The 27035-nt window shown below is 44.2% G+C and overlaps 1 protein-coding gene across 4 annotated transcripts in view; it reads left to right on the top strand.

Moving 5' to 3' along the window:
• TNRC6B (trinucleotide repeat containing adaptor 6B) overlaps positions 1-25084 on the top strand; it is a 247289-nt gene extending 222205 nt beyond the window's left edge. For all 4 annotated transcript variants that reach the window (XM_080811162.1, XM_080811163.1, XM_080811164.1 and 1 more), the window contains 11 exons: positions 4773-4904; positions 5181-5276; positions 5450-5639; positions 12718-12855; positions 15057-15233; positions 16910-17056; positions 17320-17415; positions 19729-19953; positions 20398-20468; positions 23498-23637; positions 24586-25084. In XM_080811162.1, the coding sequence (XP_080667288.1) occupies positions 4773-4904; positions 5181-5276; positions 5450-5639; positions 12718-12855; positions 15057-15233; positions 16910-17056; positions 17320-17415; positions 19729-19953; positions 20398-20468; positions 23498-23637; positions 24586-24973 (1800 nt within the window). In that variant the 3' untranslated portion in view covers positions 24974-25084. The remainder of the gene's footprint in view (positions 1-4772; positions 4905-5180; positions 5277-5449; positions 5640-12717; positions 12856-15056; positions 15234-16909; positions 17057-17319; positions 17416-19728; positions 19954-20397; positions 20469-23497; positions 23638-24585) is intronic.
• The last annotated feature ends 1951 nt before the right edge of the window (positions 25085-27035 follow it).

The raw sequence follows: 27035 nt of genomic DNA, 5'->3' as shown, positions 1-27035 counted from the left end.
ATTTCCCATGAATCATAGAGTCCTTTCCCTTTGAAAAGGAAATGAGAAACAATGCTGATGGCCTGGGAGCAGCACTGTCCCATAGAAATAGAGTACAAACCGCATAATGTAACATAAGGTTTTTGGTATCCACATTTAATAAGATAAAAAGAAACAGGTAAAATTCCATTTAATGGTATATATATTCTTTCTTTCTTTTTTAAGATTTTTTTAAAAAATTTATTTATTTGACAGACAGGGATCACAAGTAGGCAGAGAGGCAGGCAGAGAGAGAGAGGGGAAGCAGGCTCCCTGCTAAGGACAGAACCACCTCGGGGCTCCATCCCAGGACCCCGGGATCATGACCTGAGCTGAAGGCAGAGGCCTTAACCCACTGAGCCACCCAGGCTCCCCAACATACATATATATATATATACTTTAACCCAGTATAGCTACATTACCATTTTAACCTGTAATCAGTGCTTAAAGGTTATTATTGAAATGTTTACCTTTTTTTTTTTTTTTTTTATATTAAGCCCCTCATGCTGGCCGTAAAATCGGTGTGGAGGCACAGTGCACAGGAGTGGTGTGCACACGCTGAGCTCACATTTGCTAGGCCTCCAGCTGTTAACACAGAAAATCCAGCAAGCGTTCCCATTGGTTGGCAACCCTCAGCATCTCTTAGAGAGTAGAGAGGAAACAGCTGGAAGAACTGTTACTTTAACCCAAAATACTTCCCAAAATGACAGCATTGATAGGCTAAGTGAAAGTGGCTGAGATCTTGGAAGAAAACGAGTTGGTGAGCCCAGACAGGAAACATGACTTCAGATGTTTCTAGACTAGAAAGTATGAAAGGAAAGGCGGGCAGGTATTCTTGAAACAGGTGGAGATGGGGACTCAGAAGCACCAGTTTAACTCAGTTATACTAAAGAAACATCCAGTGGGAAGACCCAGTGGGTCTTCCGGTGAGAGCTTTCTGATGACTCAGATTTTAAAGCGGTATTTTCAAAAGATGGAAAGTAAGGGTAGCAAGCAGGGATGAATATGTGTAAGAGTTGTGTTGGGGGATTGCAACATAAACAGACTTGCAAAACAGCAGGCATATTGAAAGAGCTTTCAGTGTTCTGTTTAATGCGGTTCTGGTGGCTGGTAAATAATCCCTGCTTTGGACGACTTGTATTTGTATTAAATGATTAAATAGAAATTAAGTTAAATTAAGTGAAAATAAAGTTTTTACTGCTTTTGTCTTCTCCATTAAGAACAAAGACGTTCAACCAAAAGGGTTAAGACAAATTAAATCCTACAGCAGAGAAAGAAGAATTTGTGAAAAGGATTGCTGAGCCCTTCTGTGATCTTTGAGGAAGTCTGGGGATCTTCAAGGGGAGTTTAATAATGACAACTCCTCTTTCTTGCACAAATCCTGAATTTTTAAGACAAGATGAAGGCATGTGGGACCAAAATATCCCCTTTACCACTGAGAAAGCTGATCTTGGAGTATGTGAGCTTCCTAATTCTGAATTACAAACTTAGACAGCAGTAACTGGAAGAGGGCAACCCTCCCTATAGGTTTATTGCCAACAAGAAAGGGCAGGATGCCCAGAGTGTGATGAGCAAGGTGAGTCCCCCTCCCCAACAAGGAAGTGAGGAGAATTGGGGGTGTTTTTAAAATAATTTTTGAAACAGTAAGGGAAGTGGCGTAGACTGATGAACTTGGTGCCAGTTCTAGGCAAGATTCTAGACTAGATATCAGAAATAAGGCTTTTTGAGCGTCTCTGATAGGAAATCAAGAATCATATATTTACTAATAAGTCTTAACTTATTTTCTTTATTAATCGGTTAAAAAATCGCAGATTATAAGAATGATAGAGTTGTTGTCAAAATCCTTATTTTGACAAGCCATTTGACAAGCTGTCTCTTTGTTTTAGACAAGATGTATAAATGTAAGTTAAGTGCTGAAACAGTTGTGTGGATTAGTAAATGATTCCCAGCCCGATCACTTTCAGTTGGAAAGAAGTTTTTACTGACATGCTACTAAATGATCCTAAGCTCTGTCAAGTTCAAGATTCCCACCAACGACCATACAGGGAAACACAAACTGGGAATAAGTGGAATAATAGGTTAGATAAGAATTCGGTGGAGTGACTGTTAGTAAGTTAAAATACCATATTCATGGGGTACCTGGCTGGCTTATTGTGTGAAGTGTGCAACTCTTGATCTCAGGGTTATGAGTTCCAGCCCCACACTGACTGTAGAGATAACATTAAAAAATTTTTTTCGGCAACTGAGTGGCTCAGTCAATTAACTGTCTGCCTTTGGCTCAGGTCATGATCCCAGAGTCCTGGGATTGAGCCCCACATGGGGCTCCCTGAGCCCGCTTCTCCCTCTCCCTCTGTTGCTCCCCCTGCTTGTGCTCTCTCACTCTCTCTCTCTGTCAAAGAAATAAAATCTTTTTTAAAAAAATTTAAATCTGGTGCACTGAGGTTATGATCTTAGGATTGTGAGATCAAGCCCCACATCAGCCTCTGCACTAGGCGTGGAGCCTGCTTAAGATTCTCTCTCTGGGATGCTTGGGTGGCTCAGTTGGTTAAGAGTCTGCCTTTAGCTCAGGTCATGATCCCAGGGTCCTGGAATTGAGCCCCACATTGAGCTCCTTGCTCAGCAGGGAGCCTGCTTCTCCCTCTGCCTCCTCTCCCCCTGCTTGTGCTTTCTCTCTCTTTATCTCTCTCAATATCTGACAAATAAATAAATAAAATCATTAAAAAAATTTCTCTCCCTCTCCTCCTTGCACTCACTCACTCTCAAAAAAAAACAAAAAACAAAAAACAAAAAAACCTCTTCTTAAAAATTAAGTCTTAGGGCGCCTGGGTGGCTCAGTGGTTTAAGCTGCTGCCTTCGGCTCAGGTCATGATCTCGGGGTCCTGGGATCAAGTCCCGCATCGGGCTCTCTGCTCGGCGGGGAGCCTGCTTCTCTCTCACTCTCTCTGCCTGCCTCTCTGCCTACTTGTGATTTCTCTGTCAAATAAATAAATAAAATCTTTAAAAAAAATTAAGTCTTAAAAAAATAAAATACTTATTTAATAGGTATTTATCAAGCATCTACTATATGCCATGTACATAAAGATAAGATCCTAAGATCAAAACATAAATTAGTACAATTCAACCTGCTTAAATATTACATAGGAGAGCAAAACCTAAAAATATCACAGATTTTAATTGACAGTAAGCTTAGTGGGTGATTGGGAGTTAGGGTGCGATCATCATAGAAACGGAGATCTTGCGCATGGTTAAGTAGAAGTCTGGCTTTTAACCAAACGGTTAGTAATGGCCAGGTCTGCTTGGTATTCGACTGCTCTAGAAAATGACTCTCTGTCTTGGGCTGTGCCTTGAGAAATGGGATGAGATACACATGAAAGAATTCCTCATGTTTAGTCTGAAGATGAGACACAAAGAGCTGTAATCGTCTCTCGACATTTGGAGAGCCGTCCCTGTGGAAGGACACGAGCATTTATGAAGTGCAGTTCTAAGCCTTTGATGTGAATTAACTCATAACGTCCTCAATCACCAGAGTTAATATTATTATTCTAATTTTGGAGATAAGGAAAATGAGGCTCAGAAGGGCTAAGAGTCACACACCTTAGCGATGGGAGCCCGTGCAGTCTGCCTGCAGCCCTAACACGCGACCAGTGTGCCGCCCCCCACCATGGAAGGTTCATTTTGTTCTCTGTGGCACCAGCTGATTCAGTAGGTTCAGAGAACGAAAGTGCAGGGAAACTCACTTCAGCTCCGTGCAAACATCTTAGACCAGCAGTCCGAAGGTGCGAGGGAGTCTTCTCTCTGTCCATGAAGGTTGTGCAGCCTAGCCTAGCTCACTCCTGAAGACCATGGAGAAGGAGCAGGTTGAGTCATCTGACCTGTTAGGCTCCTTCGCTCGGCCTCTCTGCCTCCCAGTGTTTGGTGTGAGAAGTCATGAATCAAAACTCCAGTGTCTCTTACCTACAGGCTAATGTATATTCCTTATGTGTATAACAGAAACACTTTTAGGCATTTATTTATTACTCTTGTGAAGTTTGATATATTTTGTTTCTGTTTCCAGTGAAAATTTCTCAGGTAAAAGTCGTATTGTCATTAAAACTTTTTGTCTTGCTGAAGTCTTCCTGATTGTAACTTCATAATTTTTATTGTAGAAAAATTGAAAAACCTAAATAGAGAATTTAAAAGCTCTTTTTCTTAAAAAAAAAAAAAAAAAATTTTATCTTGGGCTGACTGGGTGGCTCAGTCAGTTAAGCATCTGCCTTCTGCTCAGGTCATGATCCTGGGATCCTGGGATCCTGGGGTCAAGGCCTGCATTGGGCTCCCTGCTCAGCAGGGAGTCTGCTTCTTCCTCTCCCTCAGCCTGCTACTCTCTCTGCTTGTGGTCTCTCTGTGTCTGTCAGATGAATAAATAAAATCTCCTAAAAAAATTTAAAAGCAAAATAAAAAGATTTTATCTTTAGGTAATCTCTTCCCCCAATGTGGGGCTCGAACTTAGAACCCCCAAGATCCGGAGTTGCACACTCCACCAACTGAGCCAGCCAGTTGCCCCTAAAATTAGCTCTTCCCATCTCACCACTCAGAGATAACCGTTGTTAACACTTTAGTGTATTTCTCCTGATCATTTAATATTTTTCACAAACACTTGTCAAGGAAAATCATGGGTGCTTGTTTTAGACCTATTAAGACCTTAAGACCTTCTTACAGGGAAAAAAAATTTATTTTGGTAAGTTCTAAAAAATGCATCTTTTTTTTCTTGTCAGGTTTCTGCCTCAATGCTCAAGCAGTTTCCCAACAGTGGCCTGAACCCAGGTCTTTTCAATGTGGGGCCCCAGTTATCTCCTCAACAAATTGCCATGCTGAGCCAGCTTCCACAAATTCCCCAGTTTCAGTTGGTGAGTAGCAGATTTTCCTCCTATAGCTTTAAAAAAAAAAAAAAAAGGCTGTTTGCTTTTTTTTTCCCTTTAACCTTGATTTGCTTTGTTTTATGCATGTTTAAGGGTCGTATGAGCTCAGCTAGAGGTAGATGTACCCAGTAGACCAGGAACTGGGTGGTCCTTCCCTCCTAGACACTTGATTCAGCCACCGTGCTCTGGTGCACAGCTCCCTGGGGTTCTCAGTAAGTCGAGCTCAGGAAACTTTGCTCCTCTCTCCCGTCCCCTGTTTTGTAGGCATGTCAGCTTCTCCTGCAGCAGCAGCAGCAGCAGCAGTTGCTACAGAACCAGAGGAAGCTTTCTCAAGCCGTGCGCCAGCAGCAAGAGCAGCAGGTACGCGGGGTTGGCAGGGTCCCTCTAGTGCTCTGTGTGAGGACTGCACCTCGGCGCCTCTGAGAGCCCAGCACCAGCCACCTGCGGTCTCTGCTGCGAGGGTCGGGGTGCCGGCTTCTCATGTGTCCGTTTTCCCTCCGGTTCCCCCCTCGCTCTGGCCTCCTGGCCTCCAGCTGGCTCGGATGGTGAGCGCGCTCCAGCAGCAGCAGCAGCAGCAACAGCAGCAGAGACAGCCTGGCATGAAGCACTCGCCCTCTCATCCCGTTGGGCCCAAGCCACATCTGGACAACATGGTACCCAACGCTCTGAATGTGGGGCTCCCAGACCTTCAAACCAAAGGGCCAATACCTGGATATGGTTCTGGTAAGTGGTCAGTAATGCAGATCACCTTTAACAAAATCTGTCAGTCATCCGCTGAGCCTCTGGTGGAGCTCGGTCCTCCTTAACCCCTGTTTGCGCAGCAGCCACACGAGAGAGAGAAGGATTCTCATCCTGGCCTTACAGCCGATAGCCTAGAGTTCTGATGGTGTTTGAAAGCTAACCACACGATGAGTAAATCTCAGAGCTGTGCTTCCGACTTCTCTGGGTCCGAGGGAGTCTTCTATTATTTTCAAATGGCAACCTGCTCTTCTGCTATCAGGAATTTTTTTTTTTTTTTAAGATTTTATTTATTTATTTGACAGAGAGAGAGCACAAGTAAGCAGAGCGGCAGACAGAGGGAGAGAGAACCAAGCTCTCTGCTGAGCAGGGAGCCTGATGAGGGGCTTGATCTCAGGACCCTGGGATCATGACCTGAGCCGAAGGCACACGTTTAACCAACTGAGCCACCCAGGCGCCCCTGCCACCGGGAATTTTTGAAAGCCAGTTGAAACGTTTGTTCGCACCGTGAGTGCCACACGCATCTAAAGTTATAATCTGTTAGAATATGTACAGGCTGAGGTGTTTAGCTCTACGGATAAAAGTTCCTTCTTGTGGAGAAATGGAGAACTAAAATGAAGCTCAGGAGGCAAACTGATAGAATTCTTCTGATATTAGTATTTCATCTGATTTAAATAGAATTTAGCTCAAGTAAGGTTATACCTTTGACATTCATCAAGAATTTGTTGGCAGGCAAGCGGTAGCTCTTTCAGAACCGGGGAACGTGTGGTAAGCAGAATCCAGTCCGTGAGGCAACAGTGACTTAAAAATAAAATGTAAAAATTAAAAAGGTACCACACACTACAGCGGGTTTTTTCTCAAAGTGGTAAGAATCAGGTTTTATTTTGGTAAGGAAAATACTGTTCTGTGCAAACTCAAAAATAAGAGTCGGGGAGACCTGAAACCCTTGGCTCCTAGGAAGCAGAGCGACTCTGGACGCATAGCCCTGCTCTCTGCTCTACTTCTGTGGGGTGCACACTGCCTGCTGGAGAAGAACAGGGACTTCCGAGGATGCCTTGATCCTGATCCTGGATAGTTTTTTTTTTTTTTTTTTTTTTAAAGATTTTATTTTATTTATTTGTCAGAGAGAGTGAGCACAGGCAGACAGAGAGGCAGGCAGAGGCAGAGGGAGAAGCAGGCTCCCTGCTGAGCAAGGAGCCCGATGTGGGACTCGATCCCAGGACGCTGGGATCATGACCTGAGCCGAAGGCAGCCGCCCAACCAACTGAGCCACCCAGGCGTCCCCTGATCCTGGATAGTTTTAAGGGAATTAATTTCCAGATCCACCAATGGCATTGTTTCTTTAAAATAGTCTGATTGAGAACTGACTTAAATTCAAAATAACCTTTCTTCCACTTGGCATAAAAGAAGAGCAAACTCTCCACCAGCTCCTGTCTTACTAAGGCCTGCCCATCTTGGGTGTAGAAATCCAGGGTGCTAAGCGAGGGGGAAGCCTCCCATGATGACTAATGAAGGTGTCATTAACTCTGTGTTTCCAGGCTTCACCTTCCCCCCCCCTTTTTTTTAAATTAATTTATTTATTTGACAAAGAGAGATCACAAGTAGACAGAGAGGCAGGCAGAGAGAAAGGAGGAAGCAGGCTCCCCGTTGAGCAGAGAACCTGATGCGGGCCTTGATCCCAGGATCCTGGGATCATGACCTGAGCCGAAGGCAGAGGCTTAACCCACTGAGCCACCCAGGCACCCCAAGGCTTCACCTTCTTACCACGTTTTCTGTTGAGGATGAAACGAAATAAGAACCTGGGTATTTTGGTATGTGTCCAGTTCTTGTGAATTTAGATGCCGTATATGATAATAAAGCAAGGTAGCTTTGCTTATTCCATCCCCTTTTGGCAGAGAGTGCGTGGTTCCCAGAGTAGGGTCTAGTCGTACAAAGCAAAGTGGACGTCTGGAAGCCCTGGGCAGCTTTTCCACATGTTGAAATGCACAGTTCTTTTGAGGTCTTCAGTCTCATCCCCTAGGGCCATGTCTTAGGTGGAAAGAAAAGTATCTGCCAACAACTTGAGCAACATAGGTTAGTGACACAGATACTCTTAAGTACACATGTTTTCACAATTTATCAGATAAAACCTGTGAATAGACCTCTTATGTGCTTTTATTTAGGCTTTTTTTTTTTAATGGCTGAAGGATCAGCGTTTTATATACATACAAACATATTACATTTACTGAAGAAAGGGCATTTTTTTATCATGCTTTTGTTTCAAAGTAACTTATAAATTTAACTATGCATTATAATCCAAATTAAGTAAGGAGAAAAACATACTGACCTACTGATTTATTTCCATTTGGTCACTTATGAAACAATAGATAAATTTTATTAGGTCTTCATCATATTAATTGTAATCTGACCACTTACAATCCGCCTTATAAAATACACTTTGCAAGTTATTTCACAGTTAAAAATGTCCTTAATTCCTTAATATTATGACATTTATTTGAATTGAAAAATACGTTTTGGGATTGAAAGTAAATCTAATTTGGCTGCCTGTTTTGAATAACTAAATCTATAGCTATAAGATTTTGATGAGAGGGACGCCTGGGTGGCTCAGTTGGTTAAGCGGCTGCCTTCGGCTCAGGTCATGATCCCAGCATCCTGGGATCGAGTCCCACATCAGGCTCCTTGCTCGGCGGGGAGCCTGCTTCTCCAACTCTGCCTCTGCCTGCCACTCTGTCTGCCTGTGCTCGCTCGCTCTCTCTCTCTAACAAATAAATAAATTAAAAAAAAAAAAGATTTTGATGAGAATATACGTAACGCATACAGAGAGGTTAAATTTTTTTCAAAGAGTGTATAGCAAAGATGTAGAAATGAATACTATTTCACTTTTCCTACTACTGAGTATTAGACTAAAAAAGACACCTCTGGGTGAAAGAGAAGCACGAATAGTTAAAAGCCTCTTAGTAAGTCCTTAAAAAAAGCCTCTTTTGGTATATTTTCTCAAAATTAAAAAGTTGAATGAGTTTAATGATTCTTTAACTGATCCTTGACTAATTGTTTTTATTTTTTAAAAAAATGGTTTCTCATTCCCTGCTTTTAGCAGAATTGAAAATATACCTAACTGAGTTGTCTGGGGCTGGTGACCTATCTAAACGTGTTTGAACAGCTGTGTACTTATATATAAGATTTCTTGGTGCTTTTTGTCTCTCAGAATTTAAAAAGTAGGAATAGTGTGAACTCCCTCTCATATCTCTCATTTATAGGTATCTGAACTGATCAAGAAGTAAAGTCCCTCGTCTTACTAGAAAATGTCCCAGGGCACCTGGGTGGCTCAGGCAGTTGGGCGTCTGACTCTTAGCTCAGCTCAGGTCTTGGTCTCAGGGTTGTGAGTTCAAGCCCCATGCCAAGTGTGGAACCTACTTAAAAAAAAAGGAAAAAAATGCACTTCCAATAAAATTTTACTTCTCATGTTTAAAATTAATCAAAATTTGGGGGCACCTGGCTGGCTCAGTTGTTCGAGCATGTGACTCTTGATCTCAGGGTTGTAAGTTTGAGCCCCATGTTGGGTAGAGACTACTTTAAAAAAAAAATATTTGTGTTAAATGGGCAACTATGGGTGGTTTGTTTCTTTTACAGTGTATTTTTATTATTATAAAAGCACGGATTTGTTTTTTAATCTATAGTAAAAGGAAAAGCGGGAAAGAAAGAACTAGTATAGACAAAGAGTGTGAAAGAGCAAATCCCAGTTTCCTCAAGGAGGTGGCAGCTGAGCCAGGCGCTAATGATGAGTAGTCAGTGAAGCAGCGTGTGTGGCAGAGAAGGTCATTCTGGCCAGGATGGATAAGGGAGGCCAAGGGTTGGATCTGTAGGAACGATAAGACAGGTAAAAAGGATGTACTGGGGACACGAACCCCTGAGAGCAGGAGGCATGTCTTATTTCTGTTTGTCCCTCAGCTCCTCACAGAGCCTGGCACAAGTGAGGCTTTCTGTGGGGGTACGCTGACCTGAACAGAAGGACTGTCGGACTGGAGCACAGGCTCTGTGCTGGTGAGCCAGAGGGTTACTGGGAGGCCGCTTGGTGGACTGAGGAGCGTGGTTTTGATGAAGTAGCAAGGACAGAAAGGTCTGGACGTTGCTGGGCTTTGAGATGTGGCGCCTCACAAATGGCGTAGAGGTTGTGAGTCGTGCCCGTTACTCTGGGGCATCGAAGAAAGACCCAGAACCATGTGCAGCCTCGCGCTGATTCTTCCTCTCCCGGTTGTGGGTTCAGAGGTTAAACCTTTCAGGGCAGTTTAATCTCCTGTTCTCCGCACAGCCCTCTGGGTGTTTCCTTACCAAACCTTGTTCCTTAGTTATGACGCTGCCTTGCTTTGGTGGTGTTTGAGTCCCAAGTTTCTAACCAGAAAGATGCCAACTTTGCTTAAGGTTCAGATGGAACTGCTCAAACTGTCCCCTCATCCCCTTGAGATGTGTAACTTTTCATAATTTTCTATGCTTCATGTGTCACAGAAGGACTCTAAGCAGCTGAAATTAAATAATTGTAATTCACGGTGGGTTCTAAAGACATTTCAGAGCAACTCTAAAGAAAAGTAACATGGGGGCGACTGGGTGACTCAGTTGGTTAAGCATCTGCCTTTAGCTCAGGTCATGAACCTGGGGTCCTGGGATTGAGTCCCACGTCGGGCTTCCTGCTCAGTGCGGGGGTGGGGGGGCGGCTGCTTCTCCCTCTCCCTCTGCCATTCCCCCTGCCTGTGCACTCTCTCTCTCTCTCTCTCTGTCAAATAAATGAATGCAATCTTAAAAAAGAAAAGAAAAGAAATGTGTAAGGAATGGTTCTTTATCTTCTTACTAATCCTCACGTTCTTTCTAGTCTTCACCATATAATCCAGGGTTATTCCCAAAAGCTCTTCCTCCATGGTTGGAACCAAGCTTTCAAATAGCCTGGAATCCAGGCACTTGGTGTTGGTTTTCTCTGTCAAAGGTAGAGGCGTTCCTTGCCCAAGGAGAACCCACTTAGGCCATTAAAGCTTCCATCAGAGAAAGGCCTTATTGCTTTCAGCCCTGCTATCCTCCAGTCTCATTTCATCTCAACTACATAAGAAAACAGAAAATACCTTAAACTCTTCTTTAAAAAAAAAAAAAAATCAGTTAATTTAAAGTATTTCCGGCTTATGCCAAGAATTTCTGCTCCCCACCTCCACTCTCCAAGTAATCACATGGACTAGTAAAGTTGCTTACAAACAGTGTGAAGCAGTGTTCTTTCTTTTTTTTTTTTTAAAGATTTTTATTTATTTATTTATTTGACAGACAGAGATCACAAGTAGGCAGAGAGGCAGGCAGAGAGAGAGAGGAGGAAGCAGGCTCCCTGCTGAGCAGAGAGCCCGACTCGGGGCTCCATCCCAGGACTCTGGGATCATGACCTGAGCCGAAGGCAGAGGCCTTAACCCACTGAGCCACCCAGGCGCCCTGAAGCAGTGTTCTTTATATTAATAGCAACATTTTAAATATAGGTCAAGGTGTTAGGAATGATTTGAACTGGATTTATTATGCATTTATGAAACTGACTCTGACAACTCAGAAGCACAGGGAGAAAACGTGACCTGGGTCCTCATGGGATTTGGATAATAAGTAGAATCTCTGAGCCAGTGAGGCACCACACATGGTTGGAGGGTCAAGTGGGCACAGCGAGAAGCATGGCCTGGCTGCCGTGGCACATCTTCTTCCGAACCAGCAGATGGGGTTTGGCTCCTGCAGCCGCCTGAGCTTTCGCGTGATGGGACCCCTGCTCACCCCCCGTGCGACGGCTGTTCTGTGCTCACTGCGGTCCATCCTCATTCTCACTCTGGCTGTTCATTGCGCTTCCCCTTCTCTGTTTCGTTTGTGTATTTTAGTACTTTATTTTACTTTTTATGTTGAGTACATTCTGATCCACAGTGGGTGGTGGAGCCTGGGAGACCCCCATCAGCAAGCCTCTCATGCTCATTTCTCCCCTGTTCTGCCCTGTGCAGCGGGAAGTCATGACCCACCTGCACTCGTGCTAAAAGCCTCGACACCTGAGGCTTACCTGGGGTTCGTGGCAAAGTAACCTCTGAACCTCTCCCTCATTGCCTGTTCGAGCTCTGGGGTCTTCATCACTGCGAAAAGATTTCTTTCGAATTGATCTCCTGCGTCTGCCTTGATCTCTGCGCGCCCCATTCTTATACTGCCAGTTCTTTTTCTAAAATACAAATTTTTTTTAAGTTTATGTATTTTTAGTCATCTCTACACCCAATGTGGGGCTCAAACTTATGACCCCAAGATTAAGAGTCGCCTGCTCTCCCAACTGAACCATCCAGGCGCTCCCTAAAATACAAACTTGGTTTTTTCTTTCTCTCACTTGTTAAAAAATGTCCTTATCTCCTGTCTTAGAAAAAAAAGGCCCAAAGTCCTTGGCCTAAAACATAAAGAACCCTACAGAACATGACTGTCATTTCTCCCCCATCTCCTGTCACCCTGCCTCACTTCGGCCATGGTTAGCCCAGCACTAGCGTCACACTGAACTCCTCATTCCCTAAATGTACCAGATTGTCATCAATCAGAGCTTTCTGCTTGGTGCCCTTGACTTACTCGCATACCTGCCATTGGCCCTAAATCAAATACCCCTTCTTTTGCAAAACCTTTCTTGAACCAGACCCCCTCACCCTTGTGGCTATTGTTCTGCCATATTAGTTTGCACTTTTTCTTAGCCAAAAGGCCGAGAAGCGATGTTCTGCCATATTAGTTTGATGTGTGGAGATGGCTCTCTGAGTTGGCGAATTCCTGGCCCCAGCATTCTGCTGGCTCAGGCGTTAGCTGAATGAGTGAGTGATGGGGAGTCCTGCACATTTTCATACCTGCACAAAGAGCCATTGCTTTCTTGAGCAAGCAAGGGCCAAGATGAGCGTTCTGAATCAAAATCTCTGTTTCTGAGTGAAGAAGCTTTTTGTGAATGAGTCTTTAAAAGACAAATGAAGTTGGTTCTATCTCAGATCTCTTGGTTGCTGATACTAGAAATATATAGGAAGATGTAAAATGTGGTTCTCTGTTTTAGGCTTCAGCTCTGGCGGCATGGACTATGGCATGGTTGGTGGGAAGGAGGCTGGAACAGAGTCTCGCTTTAAACAGTGGACCTCCATGATGGAGGGACTGCCCTCTGTAGCCACACAGGAAGCCAATATGCACAAAAATGGTAAGAGCAAGCAAAGCCTTACGAGTTGGAGCTGTACAGCCTTCACGGGCCTTGATAATGTATCCTGTAAAATTATTTTGAAGCACAAATCTTTAGCTTTTTCTTGATCTCTTGATTTTTTTTCCTCCAAAGCCTATGATCACCTGTGAGAGGCAGGTTGGGGTTGTATATATTTCAAATTACAAGAAACTTAAAATGCTAGCTGTAATTAAGGGGAGCAAAATTTCCCACCTGTAATGGGATTGAGGATAGTAGCAGTGAAGTCGAGTACCCATTAGGATGAAACCCTAATATTTGAGCTGAGAGAACAGAACCCCTTTTTTTTGATGTGTAAGAGATCACAACAAATATCATGTTGATTACTCGAACCCTTTAGTCTCCAAAAGATAGATGACTAATAGTACATAACATTTGAACTGTCCACAAAGCTTTCTTGTTTGTAATGAATTAGTGTCCGCAAGACAGCAGCTGAGGGACATCACAGGCTTTGGTTGTGAACCGTGGGCTCTTCATTTCCATCATTCTCTGTAAGTGCTTCTCTGTGTCCCTGTAAAACAGATAAAAGGTCTTCAAAACTTCCTTCAGCCTTTGCTTCAATGTTTATTTTACTGGACAATAATTCACCTGGACTCAACTGTAGCCTTGAGAACCAGGTGTAACCGGGTGTTGGGCTGGTCCAGCCGCAGTTCCCTGGCAGACCTGAGCCTCTCGGGTCTGAAAACTTCCAGGGTTCCTTTATCAACCACTCTTGAACGTGTCAATCCGAGAGACAATAAACTGGCCACATGGAGCTCCTCCTTGCTCTCCCTATGTGCTTTCATTTGATTTCATGCCACGAAATCAAGAATGATTTATTGAAATTCTAATACCTATGTCTAGACTGAATAATTCAGGCCCAGCATTTGTAGCTTTGGGCGCTTATCCTGCTTCTTTAGGCTGGTGATTTGTCAGGTCCTCTTGTCCCCAAAGACATGATTGGTGCACGATAATAAACACAAAATGTCACGTGAGAGGATATCTAGAAGCTTAAACATCTACTTGCCTTTTCATAGCTTATAGATACTGTGCTCCCCATTTCCTCAGCCATCGCCACGGAAATCGAGCTCTTCATTTCCTGTGACTTCAGTGTGATGTGCCCTAGAGTCAGATTTCTGTCAGCGGCTCCAGAAATGCAGGCGATGTCTTAGCAGAGCGTGGAGGTGGTTTTAATGCTCCTACTGGGCCAACGCGGGCAAATGATTTTAATCAGTATTTACACAAATATTTTAATACATCATGCTGGAAATAATTTTATCTGTTTATAAACAGCATCCTGAGGGGAGATCAGGTGACACAATGCAGCATGTAAAATTCATTTGAGAAAGAACTAGGGTGGTATCTCACAGAGGCCCAAAGTTTTATTGAAGGTGAAGGTCATTTTTTGTTAGGTTAAGAGAACTTTTGAGCTTTCGATGTTCTTCCTGCCTCGTAGCATCAGAAATGTATAAAAGGGGCACAGACAGAACTGCCGAAATCTCTCAGGAGGACAGTTACAGAAGGATTAGCTCTGCTTCGTGTGCGGGGCCACGGGCAGCAGAGCTGCAGGGTTCCCTGCTCCCCTCGTGCTGGAGAGACCCGAGGCGGGACTTTATCTCATGGCTTTGGAATTCAAAGCAATGGCGGATGCTGTTCCCTCCAGTGGGCTCCCTCTGTGTACACTGGTTCTTCCAGCTACTTGAGGTCTGACGAGCACTGAGGAACCTGGGGCGGTGGCGGGGGTCGGGGGGAGGCGTCCGTACAAGTGTCATAAGAATATGTCCTATGTACCACGGATTGTGTAGTGTTTTTCCCCATTTCTCATTCTTGAGTCATTAGTATGGAAACTGGGGAGAATAATGTGATTCATCGTTGATGAAAGTTTTGTTAATTTCTTAAACCATGGAATTTTAAAACTGAAAGGAAGATTCGAGGATGAGAAAAGGGCTGTGTGCCTCAGTGAGACCCCAGGAGGCTCCGGAAGGTGAAGTGGATCGTTTCTGCTCATCCTGCTTGTGAATTAGATACTGGCTGGCCGGGGCGACCTCTCGTTCCAGCACCTTTTTTTTTTTTCCTTTTTAACTGCGTAAATGTCAGAATACGGTTCTCTGCTGAATAAGAGACTTGACAAGTTGTGTTCATAAGAATCCTTTCTGGGTGTGAATGAATTTCCTCTCTCCCCTCAGGCGCTATTGTGGCCCCTGGTAAGACTCGAGGAGGGTCACCATACAACCAGTTTGATATCATCCCGAGTGACACACTGGGTGGCCATACGGGTCCTGCTGGTGATAGCTGGTTACCTGCCAAATCTCCACCAACAAATAAGATCGGAAGTAAATCCAGCAATGCCAGTTGGCCTCCAGGTACTGTCCAGGCCTTTTTTTTTTTTTTTTTTTACCCCTAGTGTATCGTTTGTTTTTAATTCTTAATCTTGGGTTCTGGGCAGATTGCTTTTGCCAGTTATTAAGGCACTTACTTTATTTTTTCATTTAGTAATTATTGTCTGATAAAAGCCAGGCATGCGCTGTGCTGTGGGAGAGATAGGACATTCACAGTAGATGGGGTCTCCTCCGCTCCATCGAGTTCAGTCAGAAAGGTGAGGTGTGGACGCTGGTCCCCCTACAAGGCAGGTAACTGTGGTGAACACTGCAGAGGCACAGACGAGCTACAGGAGGTCAGAGGAGTGGAATTGGAGATCAAAGAAGGTGATGTGGGAGCATTGGCACTGTGGCATTCGTCCGTGCGTAGGATGCCTTGTAACATGGGATCTTCTGAAATGTCCATTTAATTGAGTTGTTTATTCATGAAGCAAGTATTACCAGTTAGGTCCCAGGTATGCAATCATGCTGCCGGGAGAGTCTTTGTTACTTTTTTCCTCTCTTTTTATTTTGATACAATATTTTCATTGTAAAAATTTTTCAAATTTAGTTAAGCAAAAATAAAAAATCAGTGTGCCTCCCTCTAAACCTCTTCCTGTACGGGTGTGTTTGTAATAGGAATCCATTTAGTTTCCTCCCATTGAAGCTTGTATAATGTATATTGTTTGTGTGTAATGCTGTATCTCTCTCCGTCATGACTGAGAAAACAAAAGCTTGTAAATACTATCCCATGGCTTTGACTAGGATTTAAATTAACCGATAAAAAAAAATTTGCAGACACGTCCACGCATTCTAGGCTTTCTCCTGATAAGCCAGTTAATTCCTGCTGTTTGTCCCTGGCTTTCCATGTCACAGTGGTCGCTTGCGTTGTGTTTTCTTTTGCATCTGAGCCAATTTTCGGTGAAATAAATGGGAGAAGTCACTCATCTTCAACCCAGATTTTCTCCCAGTTCTTGTTCTGGATGCCCGGACAGTTCCCCTGAGCACCGGGTTACTTACTCCTGACTTTGCTGCCCTCAGGCCCGAACTTCCTGGGAGCAGGAGGAGCGGCAGCCTGGACCAGGCACTGATGCGCTCTGGCTCAAAGCCACAGAGACACTGAAAAAGTCAGCGTCCTTGATAACATAGAGATGCTGGCACAGTACCTGTTCGGGCTGAGTGTTTTGTGTGTGGTTTTTTTTGTTTGTTTGTTTGTTTTTTAAGATTTTTACTTATTTGACAGACAGAGATCACAAGTAGGCAGAGAGGCAAGCGGGGCCGGGGGCGGGGTGGAAGCAGGCACCCTGCTGAACAGAGAGCCCGATGCAGGGCTCGATCCCAGGACCCCAAGATCATGACCCGAGCCAAAGGCAGAGGCTTAACCTACTGAGCCACCCAGGTGCCCCCGGGCTGAGTTTTTTATCTTTAATTTTATGATAAAAGTCTGAACTAAAATAGATTTAGTATTCTACTTTTCACAGATCTATGTCTTCTATCAAAAACTAACTTGAGGGGCATCTGGCTGGCTCAATCAGAGGAACATAGGACTTAATCTCAGGGTTGTGAGTCTGAGCCCCACACTGGGTGTAGAGATTACTTAAAAATAAAATAAAATAAAACACTTGATTTTTACAATTTTTTGAACAACCTCCTACCTCTAATATTTGTTCTCCTTTTTTCAGAATTCCAACCAGGAGTGCCATGGAAAGGTATCCAAAACATTGACCCTGAATCTGACCCCTATGTCACCCCAGGAAGTGTGCTGGGGGGTACAGCCACATCTCCCATTGTAGATACTGACCACCAACTTCTGCGGGATAACACCACAGGTAAATGAGTGAGGCATCCTTTGTGTTTATTCAATATCCAACATTTCGTGTCTGTCAATCTGTGGTTTCATTTGTACCTGCTAATAATCTAGTAATTTAGTCAGAAAACATAAAAATATGTAGCTTTTCAGGGGTTTTTTGGGTACCTTTTTAGATATATTTTAATCTTCCATCAAAGGCTAAATACAGTACTTAAGGTTTCACTGGTTTTAATGACATCTGTCTGCAGTATTTTTATCTCGTTCTTCCCGTGTCACCCAAAGGGTCTAATTCTTCCCTCAACACCTCGCTGCCTTCACCTGGTGCCTGGCCCTACAGTGCCTCTGACAACTCCTTTACCAACGTTCATAGCACTTCAGGTACAAGTATGACCTCTTTGTTTCCCTTTGGCTAGCACTTTCCCGTCATGTTCCCCTTGACAAAGGAAATGGACACTTATTTCTTAAGGACGATGTCAACAGAAGCTAACTGGCTCAGGTCAGCCGAAGTGGAGGCACACCTCTTCTGTTGGCCGTGTTCTCAAGGAGCTTCCTATGGCACAGAGACAGGATGAGACACAGCTTTAGGACAGGGCAGATGGTGACATAATTGCAGGGAGCCTTTTGGGAATTGAGAGGGCAGAGGTTAAATTTGGTGCCATAAGTGCTTTTCTTGAACCAGAAGGAATCATGGGCCATGGGAAGAGCCAGGGAAATCCAGATTATTATTCCTTAGGCAGCCAATTATGGCTTGCTTTTCTACAAAAAAAAATCCTTCCACTTATGGACAAAGGCTGCAGACAAATGGCCAAGGGGGAAAAAAAGAGGCCCTTAATTAATTTTACCGACATTTGTTGAATTCCTTATGTGTATGTGTGTTTCTTTTTTTCTTTTTTTCTTTTTTTTTTTTAAGACGATAGGGAATAACAACTTAATGGATACAATAAAGCCTTTGAAGTCACTCACTCAACACACTGCCTCATAGATTGGTAGAGAGATTATTTCTAATTGGCACCTTGGTCTTGGAAAAGTTAGACATCAAGCCATTAAAGTCATTAAGGCTTCTGTTCTGTCCAAGCAAAAACAAATGGGATAAATCCTTAGCTACTTTCTAAGACACTGTAGGTGAATGGCTTTACAGATTATCTTCTCTTTCTTTTTACCTCCGTGTCACATCGACAGGGTCACAATTGCCTGTCATGTATTGACTGCTCCTGGAGACCAGGCTGAGCCTTCAGCATGAATTCTTACCTTACCTTCATCAAAGACTGGGAACAGGTCCTGGCCTTCTCCCCATTTTATAGATGAAGAAACTCAGACTCAAAGAGCTGATACAGGTCTGAGTGAGTGTGTAAGGACACAACTCACCAATCCATGTTTCTAACCACCACGCTGCATTATACTTTCATTGGACTTCTTTACATGTAAAAACTCATTTTTCAACCCAACTCTTTTATTCCAGTAACTGCCCATTGTCTTCAGTTGAACTGTTTTTATCTTTTTGTCTACAGTTGGACAGTCACCTGAGAGATGACCCAAGAATCACCTCAGACATGTCTAAACTGAATGTATACTTTTCTGCACCCCCCATTACCTTTCCTAATGAAGTCTTTCCTAATGAAGTAAATGTCTTGGATGTCTCCCAGGGGGTGTAGTCTGCAGCCCCGTCTCCCATCTATGTCTTCTGCTCCATTCTCCTTGCTGTCACCCAAGATGAGAGCCAAGTTTAAACACTACAAGCTCAAATCTAGTAGCATCCTCATTGGCCCCCAGCCCACCTTTCTGGCCTCCCTATACCTGCTCCTGTGAAATACTGTTCAGCCAGAACTGGAAGAAAACATATTTGGTACAGATAGAGTTCAGATCGGACATTGGTCTATATTCTTCTGACTCTCTGAGCCCATCCATTTATGTAAATCCTTCCAGACCTATCTTTGCAAACCCTTGGCCTTACATGATGGCCAAGCAGTGTCTTCTCTGTGTATTGAACATGTGTGATGATGTCTGAGGTTACCAATTCTCTTATTTATCTGTTCTGTCTTCCCCGGTGAACTCTTGAGAATAACTGTTTGTATTACCCACAGCATTGATATAGTGCCTTTAAGCATCTTAAGCCCTTAGCAAATATTTGTTGATTATTTTTTGAATGTTGGGGCTCCTGGCTGGCTCAGTCAGTAGAGCATGTGACTCTTGATCTCAGGGTTGTAAGTTCGAGCTCCATGTTGGGTATAGAGATTACTTTAAAAAAACCTTGCAAAAAATTTTTATTTGAATGTTGATAGCTAATAATCTGGATCAAGAAAAGTACAAATTTCTAATTACTTTCCATTCAGTCAATGAGTATTTATAGAATAGTTTTACTAGGATTCACATTCTACTGTATCCGTAAGACTAATGGTTTTAGGAATACTTCCCTTGAATTAATCTTCCCTTTCATGTTCTGTTTGACCAAGAAAGTAGTAGAGAATTAGTTATCATATTAAATCTTTAGTTTATATGTTGTCAATTCAGAGTAGTAATCATTGACATTTTTATATTTAATAAGCTCAAGGAGCAATGTTACTTTGCATTGCTACTCTCAAAATGTTTTTTTAACTATTTTTAGAATTTTATGAGTATACACAATTTTTATGTATATTGACAAAAGCGACCGGTCCTAACCTTATTCCTTCCTTAATTTTCTCTTCTTTATAGCAAAGTTCCCTGATTACAAATCAACATGGTCCCCAGATCCCATAGGACACAACCCCACTCATCTCTCCAACAAGATGTGGAAAAACCATATTTCCTCAAGGAACACTACACCGCTGCCCCGCCCACCTCCCGGTCTGACCAACCCCAAACCGTCATCTCCCTGGAGCAGCACAGCACCCCGATCAGTCAGGGGGTGGGGGACACAGGACTCGCGGCTTGCCTCGGGTGAGAAGGATCCGCCGAAAAGAGGATCGCTGTTCAAACACGAGGGGTTCATGTTAACACAAAACAAGAACATGAAGTCTTCACAAGACAGGCAGTCTGGTAGAGGAGAGAGTATCTCTTCAGTGGAAGGTAGTAGTCAGTCTAGGGCAGAGGGATCCCAGAACTCTCAAGGGATTGGTGAAGTAAAAATGATGCCCGGCAGAGGGAGAACATTAGGAGGAAAACGTTGTCTTACCAGTGAGGTACGCGAGTGCAGCGTTCAAGGTCTAGGAGAAGAGAGCTGGCCATTCAGTGACAGGGTGGAGGGTGTCGGAGGGCGGTCGAAAAGAGAAGCCCGCGAAGAACAGGAGAGAAGAAGTATGTGGGCTGTGTGAAAGTGTTTCTCACACGTGGCTTCCTGACTTTTTTTATTGCTCTTCCTAATTGTTTTTCTGGTTGCTTCAGCCTCTACCTGGAGTGATGGTGGTTCAGTCCGTCCCAGTTACTGGCTGGTTCTTCACAATCTCACTCCACAGGTAATCATGTTTCCTTGTGATTTTCGAGACAGGACTTGATTGCATGAAGACAGGGAAACTCAGGTGTGGGATGTCGGCAGATAAGAAAGCTCATTAATTTCCTGGTCACTACAGAGAGGTCCAGCGCACAGGAGTGGGTCTGCCCACCCAAGGGCTTGAAGCCTTCTCCTAAATGGGGAGTGTAGGCCCAGCAAAGCTTAAGGCTCAATATCCTCCCATTTTTATGCTTCATAAATAATTAACCATCCATCTCGGCAGTAGAAGAAATCTGTCAGTTTCATAGTGTGAATGCCACATGGGTGCTTTCAGTTTTCCGTCTGTTACTCTCTTCTTTGTAGATGGCATTACTAATTTGCTCTCTTCAGAACATGCCCTCTGGGTTGTTTTTACAGTGATGGGTTTCATTTGCCCCAAGCCACTCTGTCTGTCACCTTGTTTGCTTGATAACTGACATATTTGCAGCAGTATTAACGTTGAACACTCACACGAGATTAAATGAACCCACTGCAAGTGAGCCCATGACCTTCATTTGGACTTGACAGCACCCCCTTTACAACACCTTATTCAAAGGAGTCAATTATGTCTCCCTCCCTTTGACACATAAAATGAATTGTCTAGCATTTAATTCATAAATGGATTCATGCACACTTTAGTAAGCCAGCATGTTCTAGAGTGTTCCCATGGGATATTAATAGGTCTCTGGCCTAATATGTTTGGAATATATACTTGATTAAACAAAATTAAGCAGGTTTCTTCACTATGAGACTTCTTAGATCCTTTAATATGCTAACATGTATTATGATCCTCTGTGGGGAAATACAGCTTCTCCTAAATTTACTTGTCCAGTGAATCTGTTTGTGCAGAGTGTACCCAGGGCTTGTATTTCAGAGTACATGTGGAGAAGGGTAGTTTCATAAATAGAGCTAACATGAGGAAGGGTCTGGGTTGGCTCTTTTTTTTTTTTTTTTTTTTTTTTTTTTTTTTTAAAGATTTTATTTATTTATTTGTCAGAGAGAGAGAGAGCGCGAGCGAGCATAGGCAGACAGAGTGGCAGAGGGAGAAGCAGGCTCCCTGCGGGGCAAGGAGCCCGATGTGGGACTCGATCCCAGGACGCTGGGATCATGACCTGAGCCGAAGGCAGCTGCTTAACCAACTGAGCCACCCAGGTGTCCCTGGGTTGGCTCTTAATCTCCATATCAGTTCAGCTAAAAGCCCCAGGTGGGGTTTTTTTTAGCTGATAATTGACTGAAGTATGAAGATTTTATATGACTATACTCAAAACTGTATATGCCTCATTAGAACATTTTTAAAGAATTTATTTGAGAGTGAGCACGATGGTGGGGGGGTGCAGAGGGAGAGGGAGAAGCAGATTCCCCACTGAGAGCCCGACACAGGACTAGATCTCAGGACCCCGAGATCATGACCTGAGCTGAAGGCAGCAGACACTTAAACAACTGAGCCACCCAGGCATCCCAGAATATGACAACATTCTAAAAGTTGTCGCTCGGTGTGGTGGTTATATGGTTAGGATGAGAGAGAGAGTAATGGATATGCTGTTTTGAAAGGAACCTGGGGATGCTAACGAGCTGTCCACTTCTGTTTTATTCTATGAAAAATAGTGAATACATATGTATACGTGTGTAAAATCACACATATCAAGGGGTTGGCTGTGTTTGTAGTAAAAAGAATTGTTTAATTTTAAAGCTCAGAACTACCTAATAGACTAATCTCCATCGTGGCTTAGAAGAAGGTTTTTAGGGCAAGTCTTTGGAACTTGGATAAATTTACTTTCATTACCTAAAATCTGTTTAGAGGGCATCTCTGCTGAAAGGTCACTTGTGTCATACTCTAGGCCATGCTCATATAGTTGCTTACCATTTTCTGTAAAGAAATTTGGTGAACCTGCTGGTTTCCATCCTGCAGGGTTTCCGTGGCGAAACCACACAGCGTTTCCACGGCTGCCACCAGTAGCACAAATTTCGAAGGCTGTTCCGATGGTCATCTGTTTCTCTTCCAAAGAAATGAACCGAGTGTTGGACTCTGCAGCCTATCTCAACCTAGTTAAGATCTCGATACAAATAAATTGATCAGAGTGAAGAAGTAGGTTTGTTCATCCAAGTCCTGGGCTAGAGAAACAGTCTGGAATCACTGGACATGAGTCTGGCTAACAGGAGGCTGAGGCAGCAGAGTTCACAGAGAAGGAGGCAGAAAGTCTCACCCCGGGGTGGCCACCATGGGAGTCTAAGGACACCACTATAGTCCGTGAGCTAGGTCAGCCAGCAGCCTCCCACACCATTAGGTGTGGTTAGCAGTGCTAACCTCTTAGTTAGTTCTCTGTGAGATCATTACCCGGGGGAGTGGAGATTACTACACTAGCGGTGATGCCAAGAACGGGGCATGTTCTCTTAAGTTCTTACTCAGGTGCCGTCTTATTTCTGCTCCCTGAAGCCTGACAGATCAACACACATTCACTTGTTTACCTCTTCAGGGAAAGACACTGCAGGTTGAATGTATGATTGGTTTTTTTTTTTTTTTTTTTAAAGATTTTATTTATTTATTTCACAGACAGAGATCACAAGTCACACAGAGATTACAAGTAGGCAGAGAGGCAGGCAGAGAGAGAGGAGGAAGCAGGCCCCCTGCCGAGCAGAGAGCCCGATGCGGGGCTCGATCCCAGGACCCTGGGATCATGACCCGAGCCGAAGGCAGAGGCTTTAACCCACTGAGCCACCCAGGCGCCCCGTATGATTGGTTTTGAGCTGTGTTTTACAAACGTTTTTATTTCTAGTATGGACCCATTAGATCTTAGCCCAGGCTTGGAAAATCTTAAAATTTGCCTTTAAGACTTCTATTCAGTGCACTCTTTCCTGCTCCGAGTTCTTCCCTCCTTCCTCCAAGACGCATTTTGTGCTGATACCATTATTTACAATCCAGAAGTCCTTCTCCTTCTCCTGCGTAAGAAAGGCCACTTACGTTCCCTTCACACCCCACCTCCAGGTTTTAATCTCATGAATGTCATTACCCCTCAGATTGATGGGTCAACGTTGAGAACCATCTGCATGCAGCATGGCCCACTGCTGACATTCCATCTGAACCTAACCCAGGGCACCGCCCTGATTCGATACAGCACCAAACAGGAGGCGGCCAAGGCCCAGACCGCACTGCACATGTGAGTACCCATCGTGCCCTCACTGAGACAGACGCGCATGAAGGTGCACACGTGAGTGGCCTGCCACCTGCTTGACAGGACACAGGTACACAAAAACAGCATCATGGCTTAAGCAATTGCTTAGTACTGAGGGGACTGCTTTTCTCTCCCTACCTAAGCACGGACTGTCCTGTGCATCTCATAGGCCACTCACCAGAATTCTAAAACTAAGGAATTTATGAGGTCGTGAAGCAGTGAATAAATTTTGAGTACCGTGAAACAAAGCCAGTATTTATGAGACTGTGAAACATTGTAAGAAGCACTGTGACTTTTTGTAATAGAACCTAGCAACCTACCTTGGCTTCTTTGTTGATGAAGGTGAAACGCGGTGGTCTGGAGGGGGGGTAGCCATGGTTTTGTCTAAAGTAGGTGGGACTGGATCACACCGCGACCGTCCCCGTTCCCAGCTGCTGTCAGACTGGGAGCCAGCAGATGCCGTGGCAGAAAGCTACCAGCAGAGCGAGCGGGCGGCAGTGAGGCTCAGGCAGTGAGTGGGGCCGTGACACAGAGCAGCACCTCCAGATGTCTAAAGCTGAGTCACCCCGTTGCCTGTGGTGTGAGCTTCCACCTCCCCTGGTGGAAAAGAGGCGCGACGTTGTTCTCCACGTCTGAATTCCATATACCCAAAGGTTACTGATACATGGTACCCTCTAGTAGTCTTTGGGTGTCCTGAGATTTAGTGATTGAAAACAGTGCTTCTCGAGCACCTGGTTGGGTTAAAATGCAGGCGTTGATCCTGGAGGCCTGGGGTGGGGCCCACGATGCGGCGTTCTGCAGAGCTTCCTGGGGATGTGAAAGCTGCTAGTCAGAGGGGTACCCAGTGACTCTCGAGGACTCAGCACCCTCAGTCCCTGTGGGTGCTTTAGGATTGCCCTCCAATCCACAGCTCTTTACTCCCCTTTTTTCTAGGTGTGTGTTGGGAAACACTACCATCCTGGCTGAGTTTGCCACCGATGACGAAGTTAGCCGTTTTCTGGCACAAGCTCAGCCCCCTACACCTGCAGCAACCCCAAGTGCACCCGCCACAGGTTGGCAGTCGCTGGAGACCGGCCAGACGCAGTCAGATCCCGTCGGACCGGCTCTGAATCTTTTCGGTGGGTCCACAGGGCTCGGGCAGTGGAGCAGCAGTGCTGGTGGCAGCAGCGGGGCCGATCTTGCTGGCGCTTCGTTGTGGGGGCCCCCAAACTATTCTTCTAGCTTGTGGGGAGTCCCAGCTGTGGAAGATCCCCATAGGATGGGCAGCCCTGCTCCCTTACTACCTGGTGACCTTCTGGGAGGAGGGTCGGATTCAATCTGAACTTAGAACTTTCAACTCTGACCTCGTGACCTTTTTTGGAACAGCAGCAGCACTAACTTGACCTTTTCGTTTTTTTTTTCAACTTGCAATAAATACATTTTTAAAAGGAAAAAAGAAAACGGAGAGAGAAAAAAAAAGGTGGGTCATTGACAGACTGTCTGAGCACATAGTTGCCTCCCTTATAACTTCAGTTTTTTCGTTTGGAATATGAATCCAAAAAGAGAACATATCACTCTTGAAATACTTGAATCATGAACGCCAACCTAGAAAGACAATGTGAAGCAAGTACACATACCATTTAAATTTAAACACAAAAAAAAAAATTAAAAAAATTAGTTTCTAGTTTTTCACTTTTTTCATGTTATATGGAAGTTGTTGCTAAGAAACATATATACTGAAAAAAAAAATAGCTTTTTAACTTTGTTTGCACTGGGTGTGTTTCCGTCCTTAGGTCTACCACGTTTGGGAGGGAGGGGAATTCAAAAGAATTGTTGGGGTGGGGGGGGGAAGACTTGACGGAGCCTCACTTTAAAAACAAAAACACAAAAAACCTAAAAAAAAAAAAAAGGAAAAAATTTGTGATTGGCTGGTTGATAAATACCAGTGTGTTCTGGCACATGTAACTGCCCAGGCATGCTCGTTCTGGTATGTGTGTGCACGTGCGTTCATGTGCATCCGCGTGCATCCTTCTCTCTGTCTCTGTGTGTGTGTGTGTGTGTGTGTGCACCTGTGTCCTCCTCCTCCTCCCCCACTTGATCTCAGAAAGCTGCGTTGCTGACAGTCTGCAGGCTGGCTGGCCGGCCATCTGCTTTTTATTTTATTTTCTTTTTTTTTTTTTAACTGAGAGAACACACAAGCGCGGGGAGCCGCTGCTTACTAAAGCAACTCCGTTGGGCTGCATTAAGATGAACAGAGTGCTTTTTAATGATTTCATAAGCAGGGAGCTCCTTTCCATTTGCAAATTAGCCTGAGTGAGTTTTCTCTTGCTTTTCTTTTGACCTAGCAGTAGAGCGGAGCACTGCCAAGTCCAAAAAAGTAGGAGAGCAGGAGGCACCTCTTGGAGCAACCGTGTGTTTACTGATTTCTGGTTTTTTTTTAAAGTTCATGGCCACCAGGCACATGGAATACCCACTAAGTTTTATCCAGGCCTTTACTTTCATCAGTCTGACTGGGAACAGGCGATTTTTTACGTACACCACGTCTCAAAGGCAGAAAAAGAACGCTCCCCATCTCGTGTCATCAGGTAGGAGGAATTCAGCAGACGTGAGGTAGTGCCGAATTAAAGGTTTCCATTGGTTCTCTTTTGCGTTTTGTGAAAACGGACACAAATCGGTTGCGAGCAGCCTCCTGAGAGCACCTCCAGCTTCTCCCTCTCTGCTCCTCTCTCGCCGAGCGTTACCTGTGCCAGGCCGCGGCATGTTACAGCACGAGGCCATCACTGACAGAAACGTTTACTTAACGAATGTCCTTAAACCAGTGTGGACTTCAAGCGTCTCCTTTCGTTCCTTTGTGTTGTGTGTTTCCTGTGTATGTGGTTTTCGCTTAGGCAGGTATAACTTAGCAAAGACTTTTTAAGTATTGCACCTTTTTTTGGTTTTGACCTCTTTATTTTTTTTTTTTCCTTGTAATATTGCTTTTTTTATTTCGGTATTTAAAGACTTTTTTTTTTTTTTAAGCATCAATGTAGTAGTACTCTGGGCCGACTAGGGGGCAACTTTTAATCCACAGTTACCACCAACATGTATGTACTTAGTTGGAATCAACATGTATCAGACTGCTTTTTGTGAAGAGTTCTAGCAGACCCGAAAACCCCTTTATACAAAGCGGATGGCTGGCGGGGCGGGTGGGGTGGGGGGAGGGGAACGTATGCCGGTAACGTGCTAGCACTTGGTGTGGACATCCCAGTCTGCATTATACTGTTTAACATAAAGTGCCGACATTCTGTACCAGCAAATACCTGCCCATTCCAACCCTTGGTGGGAGCAGACCTCTACTGTCCTCCGTAACTTGCTGCTAGTGAGGACAAGGGAGTTTTTCTTTCTTCAGCATCTTCAGTGAAGGA

Source organism: Martes martes, assembly GCF_963455335.1.
Source record: "Martes martes genome assembly, chromosome: 8".
NCBI lineage: Eukaryota > Metazoa > Chordata > Mammalia > Carnivora > Mustelidae > Martes > Martes martes.
Note: the sequence above shows the minus strand (reverse complement) of the source record. Positions and strands in the feature narration are given on the sequence as shown.